This window comes from Myotis daubentonii, chromosome 3, assembly GCF_963259705.1.
Source record: "Myotis daubentonii chromosome 3, mMyoDau2.1, whole genome shotgun sequence".
NCBI classification, from domain to species: domain Eukaryota; kingdom Metazoa; phylum Chordata; class Mammalia; order Chiroptera; family Vespertilionidae; genus Myotis; species Myotis daubentonii.
In genome coordinates this window covers 3,901,499-3,919,615 of record NC_081842.1, presented here as the reverse complement: position 1 = coordinate 3,919,615, position 18,117 = coordinate 3,901,499, and the positions used below count along the sequence as shown (strand labels likewise).

The 18,117-nt window shown below is 52.1% G+C and overlaps 1 protein-coding gene across 1 annotated transcript; it reads right to left on the bottom strand.

The window, feature by feature from the left end:
* Nucleotides 1-741: 741 nt before the first annotated feature.
* Nucleotides 742-9,017, bottom strand: RIPPLY3 (ripply transcriptional repressor 3). The gene is made up of 5 exons (XM_059686265.1): nt 8,880-9,017; nt 7,888-7,954; nt 5,550-5,617; nt 1,084-1,265; nt 742-878 (listed from the first exon to the last, which is right to left on the bottom strand). Exons 1-5 carry the CDS (start codon nt 8,981-8,983, stop codon nt 742-744), a joined length of 558 nt encoding a protein of 185 aa, XP_059542248.1. The 5' UTR covers nt 8,984-9,017.
* Nucleotides 9,018-18,117: the final 9,100 nt, after the last annotated feature.

The window sequence follows — 18,117 nt, the reverse complement described above, 5'->3', positions numbered from 1 at the left end:
TCCCCATACAGTGCGGTATGATTCAGCCACAGAAAGGAACGAAGTAGTGAGGGTTACATGATACAACATGGATGAGCCTTGGAGACATTATGCCACGTGAAAGAATTCGCACGCAAGAGGCTGCGTGTTGCCCTAACCCAGTGGTTCTCAACCTTCTGGCCCTTTAAATAGTTCTTCATGTTGTGACCCAACCATAAAATTATTTTCGCCAAAGGGGTCGCGACCCACAGGTTGAGAACCGCTGGTATAGAGGAAGACAACCACATGTAACATAGTTCAGTAAAATACCTGGAGGAACGTATTCATTTGGTCATTCAACTATAAAAAAAATGAAAATAATTTCACATTCAATACTTTGATTGACAGCTATGTCATTCTATTCAAGTAACAAGCCCAAAGCAGCCCCCAGCTCAGGGCTAACGCTCTTCTCTATCTGTATTCATACCCATAGCCCTTAAAGAACAACCATGAAAACGTTGATCCACAACTGTCTCCTAAAAAGCCATCTTTTTATTTCTGTTATTCTTACAGGAATGATTGTTTTACTTGTTCTCCATAAATAATTTTTTGGGAATGCCACGAAGCGACCACATGAACCTGTGGACAGTATCTTTTGTACAAAAGCACAAACAGCTGCACGATGCGTCTCCGGTGAAGTGAGAGGCAGGGATGGGCTCCTGGCCTGCATGGGAGGGTCTTCCTGGACCAGCAGTGGCCGCTGGATGTGGTCTGGAAGTCGGCCTACCTGCTGAGAGCCCTGTGCACACAAACCTTCCCCGGGTCCCGGAGGCCGGTCTCGGTGAGTGTCCTGAAGAAGAGCCGCCCCAGGAGAAGGGGAAGCTGCGCTCTGGCCATGGTGGACAGCTGGCCCCCGGGCCCTGCAGTGTCCAGGCACAGCTGACCCCAAGAGTCCCACGAGGCAGGTGTGGGGGGAGGGAGACCCCCGTTATTTGGACGAGGAGCCCTCGGCACCCCCCGGAGCGTCACCGTGGGGGAGCCCCCCCTTCCCGCCGAGCCCCCCGTGCCCTGCGGATCCCGGTGCGGGGTGTGCCGGCCGGTCTCTGCCCCTCCCTCCTGGGCCACGCTCCGTGTCTCCCGGGCTCTCGGCCCCCGGCCCCCGGGCCTCCTCCTGCTCCCCGTCCTCGGAGTCGGACTCGGAGTCGTCGTTGTAGAAGTGGATGGTGGCTTGCACCGGGAAACTGGCCAGCACTTTCTCCCCGGAGCTCTGCAGATACTCTCGGCGCTTTGAAATGGGCAAATAAAGTCTAATGTTTCAGAAACAAACACAGCGTTAGTCAGCCTGAGCCCGTCTGCACCCCGCCTAGAGGACCTCTGTCCCTAGAAGGAGCTAGCACCCCCTCTCCCCCCCCCCCGCCCCCCCACACATACACACACTAGTGCTTAAACGAGCTGGCAGCTGAGTGAGCAAATCCACTCGGAAAAGGGTGGCTTCCACGGAGGGAAAAGACAAGGAAAACACTGTTTTTGTTCAGGACTAAGAGGCTCCCTGTGACCGCGTGAGGCAGCCCTCCTGGTCCTGCTCCGGGAGGCCCTCCCGTGGGGAGTGTTGTGGCCGGTGGGGCTCTGGAGGAAGCTTGACTCTGAAACCCTGGCCTAGAGGAGAAGCAGCTAAGCTTCTGGATGTTTCCAGAGAGAAGCTATAGGGGCGGGTCCCTCACTTTTCCAGAATAGACAATGGCAGCCTGGCTAGTTGCCCCGTAGGAAGAGAGAGGGAGAAAGGGAAAGGGAAAGGGGACCGGAAGGGAAAAGGAGAAAGCAAGCAAGAAAGATCCCATTTGGGGGACCTTTTGGTATAAATATATCTGTGTATTTAAAGAGGAAAGGAGATGCCCTAACGGGCCTGGCTCAGTGGGTAGAGCTTCGGCCTCCAGGGACTGAAGGGTTCCTGGTTCGATTCTGGTCAAGGGCACATGCCCAGGTTGCAGGCTTGATCCCCAGTAGGGTACATGCAGGAGGCAGCCAATCAATGATTCTCTTTCATCATTGATGTTTCTATCTCCCTCTCCTTTCCTCTCTGAAATCAATAAAAAAAAATATTTTTTAAAAAAGGAAAGGAGAGAAAATAGCTTATATATATATATAATTGGAATCTCTAAACCAACCCAGGTATTGTAAATATAGGATTCCAATTATACATAGAAAGTATTTGAAACACCCCCTACTCTGGCCTGGCCAGCGTGCTCAGTGGTTGACCTATGAACCAGGAGATCACGGTTCGATTCCCGGTAAGGGCATATGCCCGGGTTTTGGGCTCGATCCCCAGTGTGGGGTGTGCAGGAGGCAGCTGATCTATGATTCTCGCTCTTTATTGATGTGTCTATCTCTTTCTCCCTCTCCCTTCCTCGCTGCAAAAAAAAAAAAAAAAAAAAAAAACACATACACACACAAAAAACCCCCAAAACCTTCTACTCTTGCCCTGGCCGGGTAGCTCAGTTGGTTAGAGCAGTGGTCGGCAAACTGCGGCTAACGAGTCACATGCGGCTCTTTGGCCCCTTGAGTGTGGCTCTTCCACAAAATACCGACTTCTGCGCATGGGCCTCGAAGTTTCAATCCCACTGTATGTGCGCGCCTGCATGTGGTGTTTTGTGGAAGAGCCACACTCAAGGGGCCAAAGAGCCGCATGTGGCTCGCGAGCCGCGGTTTGCTGACCACTGGGCTAGAGTGTCATCCCTATACCCCAAGGTTTCAGGTTTGATCCCCAGTCAGGGCACATACAATAAATAACCAAGTAATGCATGCAGAAGTGGAGCAACAACTCAACGTCTCTCTCCCCCCCCCTTCCTCTCTCTCTAAAATCAATAAAAAAAACAATAAAATAAAATACCTCCTACTCGCTCCATAATCTCTATCCTCAAACCTTTCATGAATCTGTTTGTATTCCCCCCTGTGGCTGAGGAGCTGAGAGGATTATCCATTGGTCACTGCTTATTTGCAAAGATGATTTCAAGTCTTTCAAGTTGCTGTCCCCCGACCCCTGACCCCCAGTGCCCAGGACAGCCCCTAACCTCCAACAACAAACAATCCAGTCTACACAAGGTGTCAACAGTTGAGAAACTCTGCAACAGAAAACAGAATACATACCTATGACAGTGACATAAGCATAGTATAGTGTTTGGCCACATTAAAACTTAGGTGTTATGCTGGCGTCCACTAGTCTACCTTTATCTTGATGGACACCTGCCAAGACCCCCAGTGGATGCCTGGAGCCATGGATAGTACTAAACCCCGTACATACTAGGCTTTTTCCTTTATGTACATACATACATACATATGATAAAGTTTAACTTGTAAATCAGGCAGAGTAGCTGGTTTGGTTCAGTGGATAAAGCATCGGCCTGAGAATTGAGGGTTCACAGGCTCGATTCCAGTCAAGGGCACATGCCCGGGTTGCGGGCTCGGTCCCCTTCAGTGGGGGGCGTGCGGGAGGCAGCTGATCAGTGATTCTCTCTCCTCATTGATATTTCTATCTCTCTCTCTCTCCCTCTCCCTTCCTCTTTGAAACCAATAAAAACGTATTTTAAAAAATTAGGCCCAGTAAGAGATTAACAATCACTAATAATAAAATAGAATAATTATACCAATATACTGTAATAAAAGTTAGCCAAATTATGTGACTGGCTTTAGGCCACTATTAAGTAAAATAAGGGTTGCTTGAACCCAAGCACCAGGACACCCCGACAGTCGGTGGGATAACAGAGGGGCTACGAAGTGACTGGCGGGAGGTAAATGTGTACAGCAGTGGTTCTCAACCTGTGGGTCGCGACCCCTTTGGCAGTCGAACGACCCTTTCACAGAGGTCGCCTAAGACCATCCTGCATATCAGATATTTACATGACGATTCATCACAGTAGCAACATGACAGTTATGAAGTAGCAACGAAAATAATTTTATGGTTGGGTCACACCATGAGGAACTGTATTAAAGGGCCAGAAGGTTGAGAACCACTGGTGTACAGTGTGGAGCCGCTGGACAAAGGGACGCTTCACGTCTGGGCGGGGCCGTGGGAAGGCTCGGACTCAGGACACTCAGAAGGATGTGCAATTTGCAACATGTAAGTTGCAGATAAGGGGAGGCTACTGTATTCACAGGGGAACTTGATTTTGTGGGATGTCTGGGATTTGCTTTATTATTCTAACATCCACAATAAAAAAGAGTTGCGAGCCAGTGACAAACGTGACCAGATGCGAAGAATGTTTACGATGATTGAGGCCGGTGCACTGTTCTCTCCACTTTCCTGCCTGCCTGACATTTTCTGTAATACACGTCTATTCAGTTTGCGATGCAGGCCGCCCCAGTCACCGCGCTTTCACCGAGCCTAAAACTGGGGCGCAGCAGCAGAGCGTCTGTGGGAGGCAGGCCCGGGCAGGTGGGGCCGGGGAATGCACACAGGGCATGAGAGGGTGGTGGTCTCGCCCCAGTGCACGTCGGGATCGCCAGCAGAGCCTTTAAGATACACCTAGGCCTGCCCCCAGAACAGGCGTGTCAGACCCCGGGGAGCCACCCAGCGTCTGCGATCCCCCCGAGGATGAAAGGTCACTGACAGAAGGGCCTGGGAAAGCTTCCCTTGTCCAGCGGCCACTCCCTGGCCGCCTGAGGGGCCCTAAGGCCGCCTCTAGCAATTAGTATCCGGGGTGCGACCCAAGCCTCCCGTCTCCCGGGCTCAGCAGGTAAAAATACTCCAATGAGAGGTCGGACTAGGCTTATTCCGGTGAAGGAAATGGGAGGCAGAGAGATGGAGACAGAGCAGCTGCTGAACCCATGAGCGTGAGCCACCGGCTTCAGGCTGGAAGTTAGACGGACACACAGTGAGGGCCTTGGTCCCGCCGGGACCTGAAAGCAGAGGCTCCGCGGCGGGCGCGTCCGCCCGTCCCTCATCCAGTCTCCACGAGCACTTTCCAGGCCTACTTTGCTCTAGACCAGCGGTTCTCAACCTTCCTGACGCCGCGACCCTTTAACACAGCTCCTCATGGTGTGGTGACCCCAATTTCATTGTGACACATGGAACATAATTAAAGCATAGTGATGAATCACAAAAACAAGATGTAATTATAGATGTGTTTTCCGATGGTCTCGGGTGACCCCTGTGAAAGGGTCGTTCGACCCCCAAAAGGGTCGCGACCCACAGGTTGAGAACCGCTGTTCTAGACAACGCACTAACATATCCTGGGGGAGAAATGGAAATGTACCCAAAGAGCTAGGTAAATAAATAGATATGCGTATATCATTCATATTAAATTAAATTTAGCACAAGACATAATATGTCATAAGAGGTACTAAACGAAAGGTATGAAGGAAAGGCAGGCCAGTCCAACTTGCAGTGGAAACACTGACGGGATGAAGAAATGCATGGACTCCAGAAATCCCACAATATACCCTTGAAGTTCCCTGGGATGACAGTAACTCAACAACATTGGCGAGCACAGAATTACTGGCCACTTGGTGGAAAACGCATGCAGTAGGAGGCACTACCGTGTGTCCATGCTGACATGACAAGGACATCACACATTTCTTACTGTGAAGGTGGTTACCTGACAGGATGCTGAAACCCAAAGGCCCCCTTTGATCCGGGAGTCGGCTGGCCACCCCCTGGCTCAAGCTGCAAAGACAGACACACACAAACACACAGTCAAGAAGCCTCTGAAGTCGCATCCTGAAATTAAAACAAAACAAAACACAGAACGAAATCTAAGCGGCCTGCACTGGCTAGCATCAGTAGTGATTTTGGAGACCGTTTAAACGCGGACGCCGGACTTGCTAAGCCCGTCTTCCTCTGGCTGTGGCCGGTGGTGCCCAGGGCACTGCGAGGGATCCGGAGATGGACAGGTGCGTCCCACACAGGCCCCCTGTGCAGGCGTTTTAAACCTGCTGGGGAGAGACACACATGCCTCCCGCTCCACTCACGCCGCGGGGAGGGCGGCCTGGGAGACGGAGGATGGGACCAGGACAGCACAGGCCTGACCCCTCCTTCCCGGACATCCCCTCCTTTGCAGGGCCGGCAAGTTGCCAGGAGGGAGACGGAACAGAGGTCAACAACAGTTTGTTCTGCGTTTTATCTTCCCTGAAATGCGTGAGGGTGACTCCACTCAGGGCAGGGCCCTCTTGAAGCCTTGCCTCCAATTTCTAGGCAGTGGTTCTCAACCTTCCTGATGCCGCGACCCTTTCATACAGGTCCTCATGTTGTGGTGACCCCCAACCATAAAGTTATTTTCGTTGATACTTCATAACTGTAATTTTGCTACTGTTATGAATCGTCATGTAAATATCTGATATGCAGGATGTATTTTCATTGTTACAAATTGAACATAATTAAAGCATAATGATTAATCATAAAAACAATATGTAATTATATATGTGTTTTCCGATGGTCTTAGGCCACCCCTAAAGGGGTCGCGACCCTCAGATTGAGAACCGCTGTTCTAGAGCAATGCAAGCAGGGCTCTGGAGCCGAGGAATTGTCCCGTTTGTCGGGAGAGGGCGCTGCTGAGCAATAAGCGCTCCCTTTCCGCACTCGCTGCGCTCACCTGGCTGGGGCTCCCGGGAGCCCGGCGCCTTACACCTGCCGCTCCGCCCTGACAACTTAGCTCTGCAGAGCTGGCCCCAGGAAAGCGGGGCGGCGAGCGGTACAGCCCACGGAACAGCCACCCTCCACTCCCCCCCAAAATCCATGGGCACACCTGCTTACTCCAGTGTGCCATGCCGACGCCCAGCTAGAGAGTTGCTACAGCTTAACATTTTTTCTGCAATCTTCATTTTTCTCGCCAATGGCCTTCTCATCACATAGGGATAAAAATCCACCTGCCTGCCTTACGTTAGGAAGTTTGCTGTAGTATTTTTATTCTTGCAACGGATAGGCTCCATATACATTTCACTTTAAAGAAAACTGCATCGTTGTAAACTTCTACGTTATCTCTCTCTCAAGCACTTGAAGTCTTATGTCAAGTTTGAATGCAAAAGAAGGAATTAGTTTTCATTATTTAGACATTGCATGTATTTAATAATAATTTGGGCAACGAAATCATATCGCCTGTTAATTTGATTTTTACTTGCTTCATTCTTTAAATAATAGTAACTGAGTTAAAATCCCGTTATTCACACTAATTTAATTAAATAGTCCATGCCTGCTTTCCCACACCGAGTTTCTTATCATATCACCAATAACTGCACACTAAGCCATAGGCCACATGTGTTATGTCTTTCCTAGCCTAATTAACTTCAGCATTTTTTTTAAAAAGTCATGCATTTCTATTTTAAACTATAACAAGGAAAGGTAAATTCCATGAAAGCAAGCCATTACTTCAATAAGCATAAAGCGATTTAGCTCCCACTGCAGGAAACAAAAGGAGAGTGGCGGCCATTCATCGTGGGGCACAAAGCCCCCGCGGAGAGTATTTGCTCAGACAACCTGAGTTCCCCCGGCAGCGCTCCCAGACAGGGTGGAAAGTGCTTCAGAAAGGGCCCGGCTTTTAACCACACCTTCTGAGCACCCAGACGGATCCCTACCCTTGTTTGCACTGTGGCACCCGCCCAGCGCTAATGGCACCCTCGGCTTTCCTCTAAGGCAGCCTTTTCCCCCCTCTCTCTACCTATGATTCATCTGCAGGAGGAAAAGCAAACCAACATGAAAGAAGCACCGTGGAATGCCCAAGAAGTAGCTACGCGGGGGCGGCTTTGCTTTTCAAGAAAGGAGAAGCAAGCAGGAGCCAGCCTCCTGTGACCCAGGTTTTATCAGCACCGCTCACCCGGCCCTGCCCCAGACCACGCTGCGTGAGACGCCGAGGGAGGGACAGGTGGAGGGGCTGTCATTCCTGCCGATGGTGCCATTCCTGGCTGAACTGTGGATGCCCACAACACCCCACTTCACCTCACCTGGCTGCCAGCTCCGGTCCGCTCAGCATCCCGGGGGGTCAGGGTCCAAGGTCGCCATGGTGTGGGGCTGGAACGGAAGGGACCAGGGTGAACCCCAGCATCCTCTGCTGTCTTTTAAAGGCGTGTCCTAGGAGTCATCGTTTCTGCTGTGTGCCTGGAAAAGGAGCCCCTGGACACCCCAGAACGTCCCCCCGAGTTCCTTGTGGATACCCAGTGCCGTGTGTGTGTGTGTGTGTGTGTGTGTGTGTGTGTGTGTGTGTGTTTCCTCCTGCACGCTCCCAGTTCCTGCCATCACTGGGCTCTGAGAAGTCCCATATCTGACACAATGATCAGGGGACACAGCAGTGGAAGATTTTCTCCCCAGGCCCGGCTCGACTCTTCCATTCAGACTCCCGCCCACAGCTGGCGACTTGGTCGCTGGTTACTTCCAGCCGCACCGCCTCCATCACTGAAGGGTCTCGATGCTCAGAGATGATTCTGCAGACTTAGTTCTACGGGACACAAAGGGACTATGGGGGTGCACAAAGGGGCCACGGGGGTGCACAAAGGGGCCATGGGGGTGCACAAAGGCGCCACGGGGGTGCACAAAGGCGCCACGGGGGTGCACAAAGGCGCCAGGGGCTTCTCCTCTCCCTCTGCCGGGACACCCAGCCCCGCCACGCCTTCCCGCTAAGTTGATTTCCTTCGGCTTCGCCACCTTGAAAAGGGCTGAGGCACGGGGCCCCGAATACAGCGCAGACCGTCACCGAGATTATGACAGTCGGTGTGCGGGGACCCCCCTGCAAGGCTCGCCGAGGGGCCCGGACACATCAGCGTTCCCAGCGGCGCGCATCTCGGACCTGGGAGCGGGAGTGCGGGCTCTCCCCTGGCGGGACCTCCTGGACCCCGCACTCTGCGCCCCGGCCTCCGGCCACGGGCTCGCCGGGGGTCGCGGTGGAACTCGGGGACCGGGCGCCCGGCACCCCGCTCCCAGCACCGCGCGCCGCCCTCACCTCTCGGGCCCGCGTGGCGAAGGGGGCCTCCGGGGGCCGTCCGCGGGGCAGGGCCAGGCGCGACCCCGCGCCTCCCGGGCTCCCGCCGCCGCCTCGGGTCTCATGGTGCCCGCGGAGCCCGCGCCCTCCAGTGGCGCCAGCGACCCGGCCGCGCCTGCCCCGCTCCAGCGAGGCGCCAGGTTTAAACCGGGGGCGGGGAGGGGACGGACACGGGAACCCGGAGGGGCGGGAGGGCGCGGGAGATGCGGGGGGTGGGGGGACGCAGGGGACATCGGAGGGGGGAGGGGACCCGAAGAGCGCTCGGGGGGAGCGCGCGGCGAGATGGGAGTGGGGGTGGGGATGGGGGTGAGAGTGGGGATGGGGGTGCAGGGAGGGGGCTCGGGAAGCGGGGTGAGGGTGGGGAGGGGACAGAGGAAACCCCGGGAGGTCGCCAGGCGGGGACGAGGAAGCTGAGGGAGGGGCCGCGGGAAGTGACCGGGCAGCCCGGGAGGACGCGTGGGGGCGAGGCCGGGGGCGTCTCCGTCGGGGCCCTCCCGCCTCCCGGGGGTTGGAGACGGCGGGTGCTCCCCGAGGGTCCTCCCCGCCAGGTGTGGGCGGGGAGGGTCCCTCGCTTCTTCCCGCCCCTTTGAGGTTCTCTCTCCGCGGTCCTCGGGGTTCTGATTCCTGCGCGAGCATCTCGGTCCCCAGGGTTAGGGGAACCTCACGTCCAATACTTTAAAGTGGCCTCGGGGTTTTATCATGTGCCTTAAAAATGGTCGCTTCTTTTGTTTTTATTGATTTCAGAGAGGAAGGGAGAGGGAGCTAGAAACATCAGAACCTGTAACCCGGCATGTGCCCTTGGCGGGAATGGAACCCGGGACCCTTCAGTCCGCAGGAGGACACTCTTCCCACTGAGCCAAACCAGCTCCGGCAAAAATGGTCACTTCTTGACCCAGTAACTCTACTTCCCTGACTATCTACTCGAAAGATTGTAACCCGAAAGGTGTCTTTTTTTTTTAATATATATTTTATTGATTTTTTACAGAGAGGAAGGGAGAGGGATAGAGAGTCAGAAACATCGATGAGAGAGAAACATCCATCAGCTGCCTCCTGCACACCCCAGACCCGGGATATGCCCGCAACCAAGGTACATGCCCTTGACCGGAATCGAACCTGGGACCCTTCTGTCCCCAGGTCGATGCTCTATCCACTGAGCCAAACCGGTCAGGGCGAAAGGTGTCTTTTGAAGTGGGAACAAGATGTGTTTAATCACAGAGAGGTTTCACTGTGGTGTTATCTATAATGCTGAAAAATTCATCTGAAGATATGGCAATGATTAAGTAAATAGTGATGGAATGCCATGCAGCTAATAGAAACGTTTACTGAGTTTTGAATAGCACGGGGAAATATACACTATGTAATGCTAAAAGGAAAAAATTGTACGAGTAGGATCCAAATGGTATATATATAGAGTGTACACAGGTCAAAACAAAGGGCCACCTAGTGCTGGGATTATGAAGGATTTAAAGACAAAAGTTTCCTAAATGTTCAACAGTAAGAATATATTTACTTTTATTGTGGTAAAATATACACGACAGAAAAGTGACCATTTTCAAATACAACCCAGTGGCATTTAGCATACCAGCATTGCCACCATCTATTTCCAGAACTTTTGAGAGTCCACACCCATTAAAGCACTAACTCCCCATCCCCCCTCCTTCTGCCCCGGCAGCCAGCTTTCTACTTTCCGTCTCTGGGGACTGGACTAGCCCAGGCACTTCATATATCCGGAGTCATCTGTCCCTCTGTGGACCACATATTATGAATATAAACTGTCCGTGTGACCCTCCCCTCAGCCCTGTAGCAGGCTTGCTCTTCATTTGACAGATGAAGAAACCGGGGTCCGGAAACGGCACCTGGTTACACAGCCAGCACTGATATCCGTGGGGGTTTGGGAAACTGGAAGCCCCCTCAAAGTAAATGTAAAGGAGGAAAGAACCCAACACAGCACCTGCCGCTCAGTTTCGTGTTTTTGTACATGGAAGGCCACACTGGCCCAAACTGGGGTCATTTGAGCAACGAAATAAAGCAGCGTGGGGTTATAACCCAGAGCGTAAATATCAGCGAGCTCACACGGATATCAATACATATGGAAGAAGTGAATAAGGGGGTGGGGGGGGGTGAGGCGAGGCTCCTCACAGAAGAGTTCCACATCATTTATGTCGCTGCTCTATGCGCAGGGACGGGTAGTCTAGCGCCTCGAGCCATCGCTAAAATCATCTGCTATGCATGTTTCTGTTGGAAACGAATGTAATGAAAACAACACTTATCGGTAACATAGAACAAAAGTATTGTTGTGTGTGTATGTGTGTGTGTGTGTTTCCAGAGTTCTTTCTGCCATTAGGACTGTTGAGATCGTTGGGATTGTGTTGTGATTACTTTTTAAATTTAAACTTTTTGGGGCCCAAGGAAGCTTTTGATGAGAGGAAGTAAGCTGGCAAAGGGGATAGAAATCTGAGGAACTTTTAATAAGGTCCGTGCTTTATAAACTGGGGAAACCACGTAACTTCAAGTGTGTGCGTTCCGGCCCGGGGGTGGGGGGGTGGGGGGGGTGGGGGGGGCGATGTGGGAAGCAGATAAAATACAGGCTCTATTTCTTGCTCTGCTCCTTTAATTAAAAATTCTCTTTCTTATGCTGACTTTCAGTCATTGCTGAGGAACAAAGAGTGGAGATGTTAACTCCCAGGGTTTCCGGCTTGCCTAGGAGGAGGATACCAACAGTCAAAACATCGCAGAGGGTGGAATATTTTTACATAAACAGTGCTGAAGACCAGCGGGAAGACCACTTCCTCTCCTTCTGTTTAGGCAGCCCCTGCTTCCTGTTACCGCTCCACCGAGGTTAGAAGTGCAAAACCAGTGTGGCCAGGGCCATGACCCCCGCCCCCCAAACCTGTGGGGGATCCCTTCCTTGCCTCTCCCCAGCTTTGGTGGTTTGCTACCTCACTCCAGGCTCTGCCTTCATCATCGCATGGGCTCTCCCTGCGTGTCCCTGTCTTCACATGGCCTTCTCCTCCTCCTCCTCCTCCTCCTTCTCCTCCTCCTCCTCCTCCTCCTCCTTCTCCTCCTCCTTCTTTTAAAATATATTTTTATTGATTTCAGAGAGGAACGGAGAGAGAGAGATAGAAACACCAATGATGAGAGAGAATCATTGATCAGCTGCCTCCTGCACGCCCCCCACTGGCAATCGAGCCCGCAACCCGGGCCTGTGCCCTGACCAGAATCGAACTGTGACCTCCTGGTTCATAGGTCAGTGCTCACCCACTGAGCCCTGCCAGGCGGGTCACACAGCCTTCTTATGAAGACACCAGTCATATGGATCAGGGCCTACCCTTCTCCTGGGGGACCTCATCTGAACTGATCACATCTGCAATGACCCCATTTCCAAACAAGCTCACATTGTAAGGTACTGAGAGGGTAACGACTTCAAAATATCTCTTTCGAGGGGAATGCATTTCAACCGGTAACACCAGCCTAAAACTTTTCTGCTCACTTCAGGTAGGAGACAGTGTTAGGGCCCTTTTCATTCCATAGGTCATTCTCAGTTCGGAAACTGGCATGTTCCATCCTAATTATGAATCAGTCCCCAGGCCCCCTCCCAAGGCAGCTCATCAGGAGTGGCCGCTGCTGCCGGCAGGAAGGGGGTGGGGTTGGAGGTTGCTGCTCCCGCTGACCTCCCTGTGCCCTGCCCATTGGCCTCTGTCCTTCCCCCACGGGCTCAGTCTCCACCCTGAGTGGGAGGAGTGGGAGGAAGGGACGGGTCTGACCTGCTCTCAGGGCTGGCTCTTGCCGTCCTTATCTTCTCATGGGTGTTTCGGGGCGGGGGGTTCTTTGGAGAGTTCCACCTTGAAGTTTTCGTGTCTGCAGATCTCCTGATTCTGGCAAATGCAACTTGATTGGGGGAAATAAGTTGCAATTTCTTCAGGCCTAGAAAGCCAGCATTCCTCCCTCTGTCCCAGGCAGCCCTTTGGGACAGCATCCTCCAGGATCCAATGCCAGCTCCCCTCCCCTCCTCCCTGGCCCACAGCTGACTCAAGGGCCTCCTCTGGCCACCAAAGCAGTTGGCCAGCCTCTTCTTTCTCTGGATGTCCTAGGTGATGGCAGACACACATGCACAGGGTCCCCTGCTGCAGGGACACATACCCATAAGCTCTCTGGGCTTCTCCTGGGAAATGGAGGGACCAGGAGATGAAACTTCACACATAGCAAGACCAGGGCTCTTCCCAAAGAAAGCTCACCCCAGTTCTCTCCTCATTCTGGCCCCTTGTGTTTCCTCATCTGGTTGAGGTCAGCATCACTTGGATTGCAGTTGGGTGGGGGTGTGGTGGGGGGAGGGGCTTCCTCTGGCAGGTGGGGTCCTCCTCACTCTCCTTTGTATCTGTTATGCACATATCATTACGGAACATCAAGATTCCCATTCCAGTATTATCTTCCCACCGGCCAGCACACTGACCATAAATATAACAACAAAGCGGTTATTTACAAGTTCTAAAGGTGGGTCCTAAAAATTGAAGGATCTTTATTAAACTACATTTTTTAAAATATATTTTTATTGATTTCAGAGAGGAAGGAAGAGGGAGAGATAGAAACATCAATGATGAGAGAGAACCATTGATCAGCTGCCTCCTGCACGCCCTCTAGTGGGGATCGAGGCAGCAACCTAGGCATGTGCCCTGACCAGGAATCAAACCGTGACCTCCTGGTTCATAGGTCAAAGCTCAACCGCTAAGCCACACCAGCTGGGTTATTAAAATATATTTTTTTAGCCCTAACCGGTTTGACTCAGTGGATAGAGCATCAGCCTGCAGACTCAAGGGTCCCAGGTTGGATTCTGGTCAAGGGCATGTACCTTGGTTGCGGGCACATCCCCAGTAGGGAGTGTGCAGGAGGCAGCTGATCGATGTTTCTCTCTCATCGATGTTTCTAACTCTCTATCCCTCTCCCTTCCTTTCTGTAAAAAAATCAATAAAATATATTAAAATATATATATATATTTTAAAATAAACTTTATTTTTAGAATAGTTTTAGATTTACCAAGAATTTGCAATATTGTTCCCATAAACCCATTTTTTGTTACTATCTTACATTAGTACAGTGTAATTGTTGCAACTAATAAACCCATGTTGGTACATTATTATTAACTACTAGAGGCCTGGTGCACGAAATTCGTGCGGGGGTGGGGTCCCTAGCGGCTGCTGGCTGCTGGCCAGGACCTCCCTTCCCCCGGTTGGCCAGCCGGGGCCTGCCCCCTGGTCGAACTCCTGGTTGAACTCCGGATGGAGGGGACAATTTGCATATTAGGCTTTTGTTATATAAGATAGTCCATTCTCTACTCAGATTTCCTCTGTTTTTCCCTAAAGTCCTTTTTCTGTTCCAGGATCCCATCCACACACCACCTTACATTTAACCATCTCCTTAGGCTCTTGGCTTGGACAGTTCCCAGATTCTCCTCGTTTTGAATGACCTTGACAGTTCTGAGGTCAGGTATTCTGTAGAACATTCTTGTATTGGAATTTGTGTGCTGTTTTCCCAAGGTTACATTGGATTATGGGGTTTGGAGAAGTGCGATTATACAAATATATACTTGGCCTTTGTCCCACCCACTTCCTGGCACGAAGCTCCTAAAACCCTGGGAATTTTCAGAGTGATAAGAGGTCTTTGTTTTTCATAACGAATTCTCTTCAATCACATCTGAGTTTAAGCTAATGAGGTGATAATTGCTGTGCTCCTATTGGCTGCAGGATGGGGGCTGGTAGCCAGAGGAACCAACCATGTGATCAGTGATTTAAGCTCCCTCTCTGCACCCACAAGCCCCGTGTAGGCAAAGGGGTCAGAGCCTGGCGCTGCCCGGCGGGACTGCTGGAGGGGGCAGGCTGTTCCTGAGTTGTGTCCTTCGTAGCAAACCGGTAACTGTAAGTAAAGCGCTTTCCCGAGTTCTGGAGTGTCCCAGGGATTATCAACCCCGAGGGTTGGGGTGTGGACACCCACGACTGTGTAGTGGGCTGGGCAGAAACGAGGGGCGCCTGGCCGGCTTCTGAACTGGGGAATAGGTGTTGCTGTTGGAAAAGACACCACGTGTTTGGTGTCAGGAGGAGCAAACGTCTCCGGGAGGCAGACCCGAGAGGGGAAGCGGGCGCCCCTATTTTTACGGAGCATCGGGAGGTACGGATCTGAAAGCCTGGAGGAAGGGCGTGAGCGACGGCGGGGCAGCATGCAGGAGGCTTTAAAATAAAGGTCTGCAGGGGTGCGTGGCGGGGAGAAGGCGGCACAAGAGACGCCTCGAATGGCTTGCTTCATTGGACGTGTGGTCCTGCGCCTAAGGGTGCTGGCAGCCCGGCCGGTGACCCCCGGCCCGAGCCCGCGTAGGCGCGGCCGGCCGCGAGGGGGCGCAGTGCGCGGCGGGGACACCCAAGCGCACCCCCCCCCCCCCAGTTCGCCTCCCCCGCAGAGGAGGAGGTCCCCGCGCCGCCCCGGGAGCGCCGCGCCGATGATCCGGGCCGCGGGTTGCACCCCGAAGGCCGGGAGACCCGCTCCAGCCGGGAGAGGGGGCGGCTTCCTGGAAGGGCCGCGAGGGGACCTCGGACCCGCCGCGCTCGCTCCTCCCCGCGGTCCCGGCGGGCTCGGCCGCTGCCAGTGCGCACGCGCGGCCCGGGGCGCCCGAGCCTGGTTCTGGCGCCGCCGCCCCCCGGGCTCCTGGTTCCGTCCAGACCTCGCGTCCCAGGATCAAGTGTTAGGGGCCAAGGCCAGGACTGTTCCCTCAGCTCCCCCCCCGCCCCCCCACGCGGCCGGAAAACACGGCTGAATTCTATAACCTGGGTGCGGGCGAAGGCTTTCTAATAACCCCAAACCCAGACGCCAGGAAAAAATAAAGATTGCTACGTTTGACAACATCAGAACACAAAAGCCCTAGAGCCAAGCAAAGTCTGCCGTCCATAAAAGGCTGGCACATTGAGGGAACCGAAGACCAAAAATCCAGTTTCAAAAAGGGCAGAGACATGCATGGACACTGCAGAAATGGATATAAAGCTGCTCTTAAACAATGTTCATTTCCTTTCAGGGCAGAGCAGTGCGCATACCTGAGCCATCACCTCTAACCGTTCCCATTGCAGACGGTCAAAGCCATTGGACGGCCTGTGGGTGAGCAGGCACCTGATACATGGCCGGTGGGAATGCGAGATGGCACCACGGTACAAGGGCTTGGCAATATCTCACAAAATCAGTATGTATTTACCCTTTGACCTGGCAATTTACGGCTGGGAACTCACCCTCAGGAAACACCTCCACCAGCATGAAAGCATATGTATGTTCAAGGTTACTCATTGCAGCATCGTTTGCAATGACAACATTCTGGAAAGAACCTCAGGCAAGTGGTTGAGAAAACCCTGCTGCCTCCACACCATGGAGGTCGGACTCTGCAGCTGTAAAAAAGAGCTTCATGATGGATATGGAGTGATTTCTAGGACACATTGATACCCTGAAAAGCTAAATACAAGAGTAATTTATTATGCTATTTTTTTGTATAACATAAGGGGAGATATTGAAATATTCAAGTGTCTGCTTAATTCTGCAAAAACAAACAACTCAGGAAGAATAAGCTAGAAACGAATAAATTTAGAAACGGGTAAACTGGTTACCGATAGCGGGTGGCTGGGAATAGGCTGAAAGTTTAAGAAGAGGTGACCTTTTTGACTATGAAAAACAGGTAAATGTTTTAATATTCAAAAAGTAAAATTGAGTCAACAAAGATTGGGAAACGAAATCTAAAACTGCATACCAATGGAAGTAAACAAGTGAGGGAAACTATAGAGTAAATTACCCACAGGACAGAGAAGGAAACCCAAGCTGGTTTTGCACACAGCTCTTTGTGCACCTTGCATTTGTAAACAGCTCGCAGGCACACAAAACCTGCACAGAAACTTTGAACTTCTTTAGTTGGGAGTGATCTGGAGTAGCGATCCTGACAAGGTTTTTTTCTGTGTGTGGTGAGATGAAGCCAATTAGTAATTATAATGATAATGTGAAGAGGCAGGGTTCTCCCTGCGGGAGAGGGTGGGACCAATATGGACAAAGGAAGGCAAGGGCTCTGTGAGCTGGAACCTGTTTCCTGGCTCTGTCTGCTGAAAGTCTCCCGGGCAAGGCACCCCAATGGCCTTCCCGTCCGCATCTTGGTTGCTAAGGATCACTCTCCAGGCTCCTGGGAGAAATGGGGCATTCAGGGAGGGCAGGGAAAGTGAAAGGAGAGCCAGGAGCAGGTTGTGCCAGTGGAAAGCAAGACAATGGTCAAAGAAGGATAGGCTCGCCCTAACCGGTTTGGCTCAGTGGATTGAGCGTCGGCCTGGGGATTGAGGGGTCCCAGGTTCGATTCCGGTCAAGGGCATGTACCTTGGTTGCAGGCACATCCCCAGTAGGGAGTGTGCAGGAGGCAGCTGATCGATGTTTCTAACTCTCTATCCCTATCCCTTCCTCTCTGTAAAAAATCAATCAAATATATTTATTAAAAAAAAAAAAGGATAGACTCAGGTCAGGACAATACAGGGGCCAGCTTGACAGGACTCCCAGTGGCCACATGTGGAACATTTGAGCATCAAAATGAGTATGGCATCCACAAATTATCCCATCGACTATAAAAGAGCCCACAAGTCCAGAGTGACACTAAAATGCAAATAAAATTACAAATACATAAATGGGGGTAAAAGGGACAGCTCTATTTTTTTTTTTAATAGAGAGAGAGGAAGGGAGAGAGAGAGAGATGGAAACATCAATGATGAGAGAGAGTCATTGATCGTCCTCCCGCACACCTCCTTCTGGGAATTGAGCCCTCAACTCGGGCATGTGCCCCGACCGGGAATCAAACTGGCAATCTCTGGGTGTATGGGACGACACTCAACCAACTGAGCCACACTGGCCAGGTCAGGGACACCCTTCTTTACAGCAGAATGCCAAGAATGAATGCTGAAGGAACGATAGAGTTCGAAAAGCTGCCGTATTAAATGGATGCTATAACAGCGGGTGAAAGTTTGTTGGGCTATAAGCTGTTACACAGTTCCAAAGCCTTACTCCTCCACAGATGGTTAACTACCAAGGTGAACAAGGAAGCTATCTAGCGGAAAAGCTGGTGGATACCACCTTCGCCATGTGATCAAAGTCAGCATCGCCAGTAAGGGACGAACTGACATCATGTGCTGAGTGCGACCACTTGGAA

What these genes read in the sequence shown, in the direction of transcription:
- RIPPLY3 (XM_059686265.1), bottom strand. Translation starts at nt 8,983, where the DNA reads ATGAGACCCGAGGCGGCGGCGGGAGCCCGGGAGGCGCGGGGTCGCGCC. An exon ending in GGGTTTCAGCATCCTGTCAG is followed by an intron (nt 1,266 to 5,549) that starts GTAACCACCTTC and finishes CTGAAACATTAG; the next exon opens with ACTTTATTTGCCCATTTCAA. An exon ending in GAGCCCGGGAGACACGGAGC is followed by an intron (nt 879 to 1,083) that starts GTGGCCCAGGAG and finishes TGGACACTGCAG; the next exon opens with GGCCCGGGGGCCAGCTGTCC.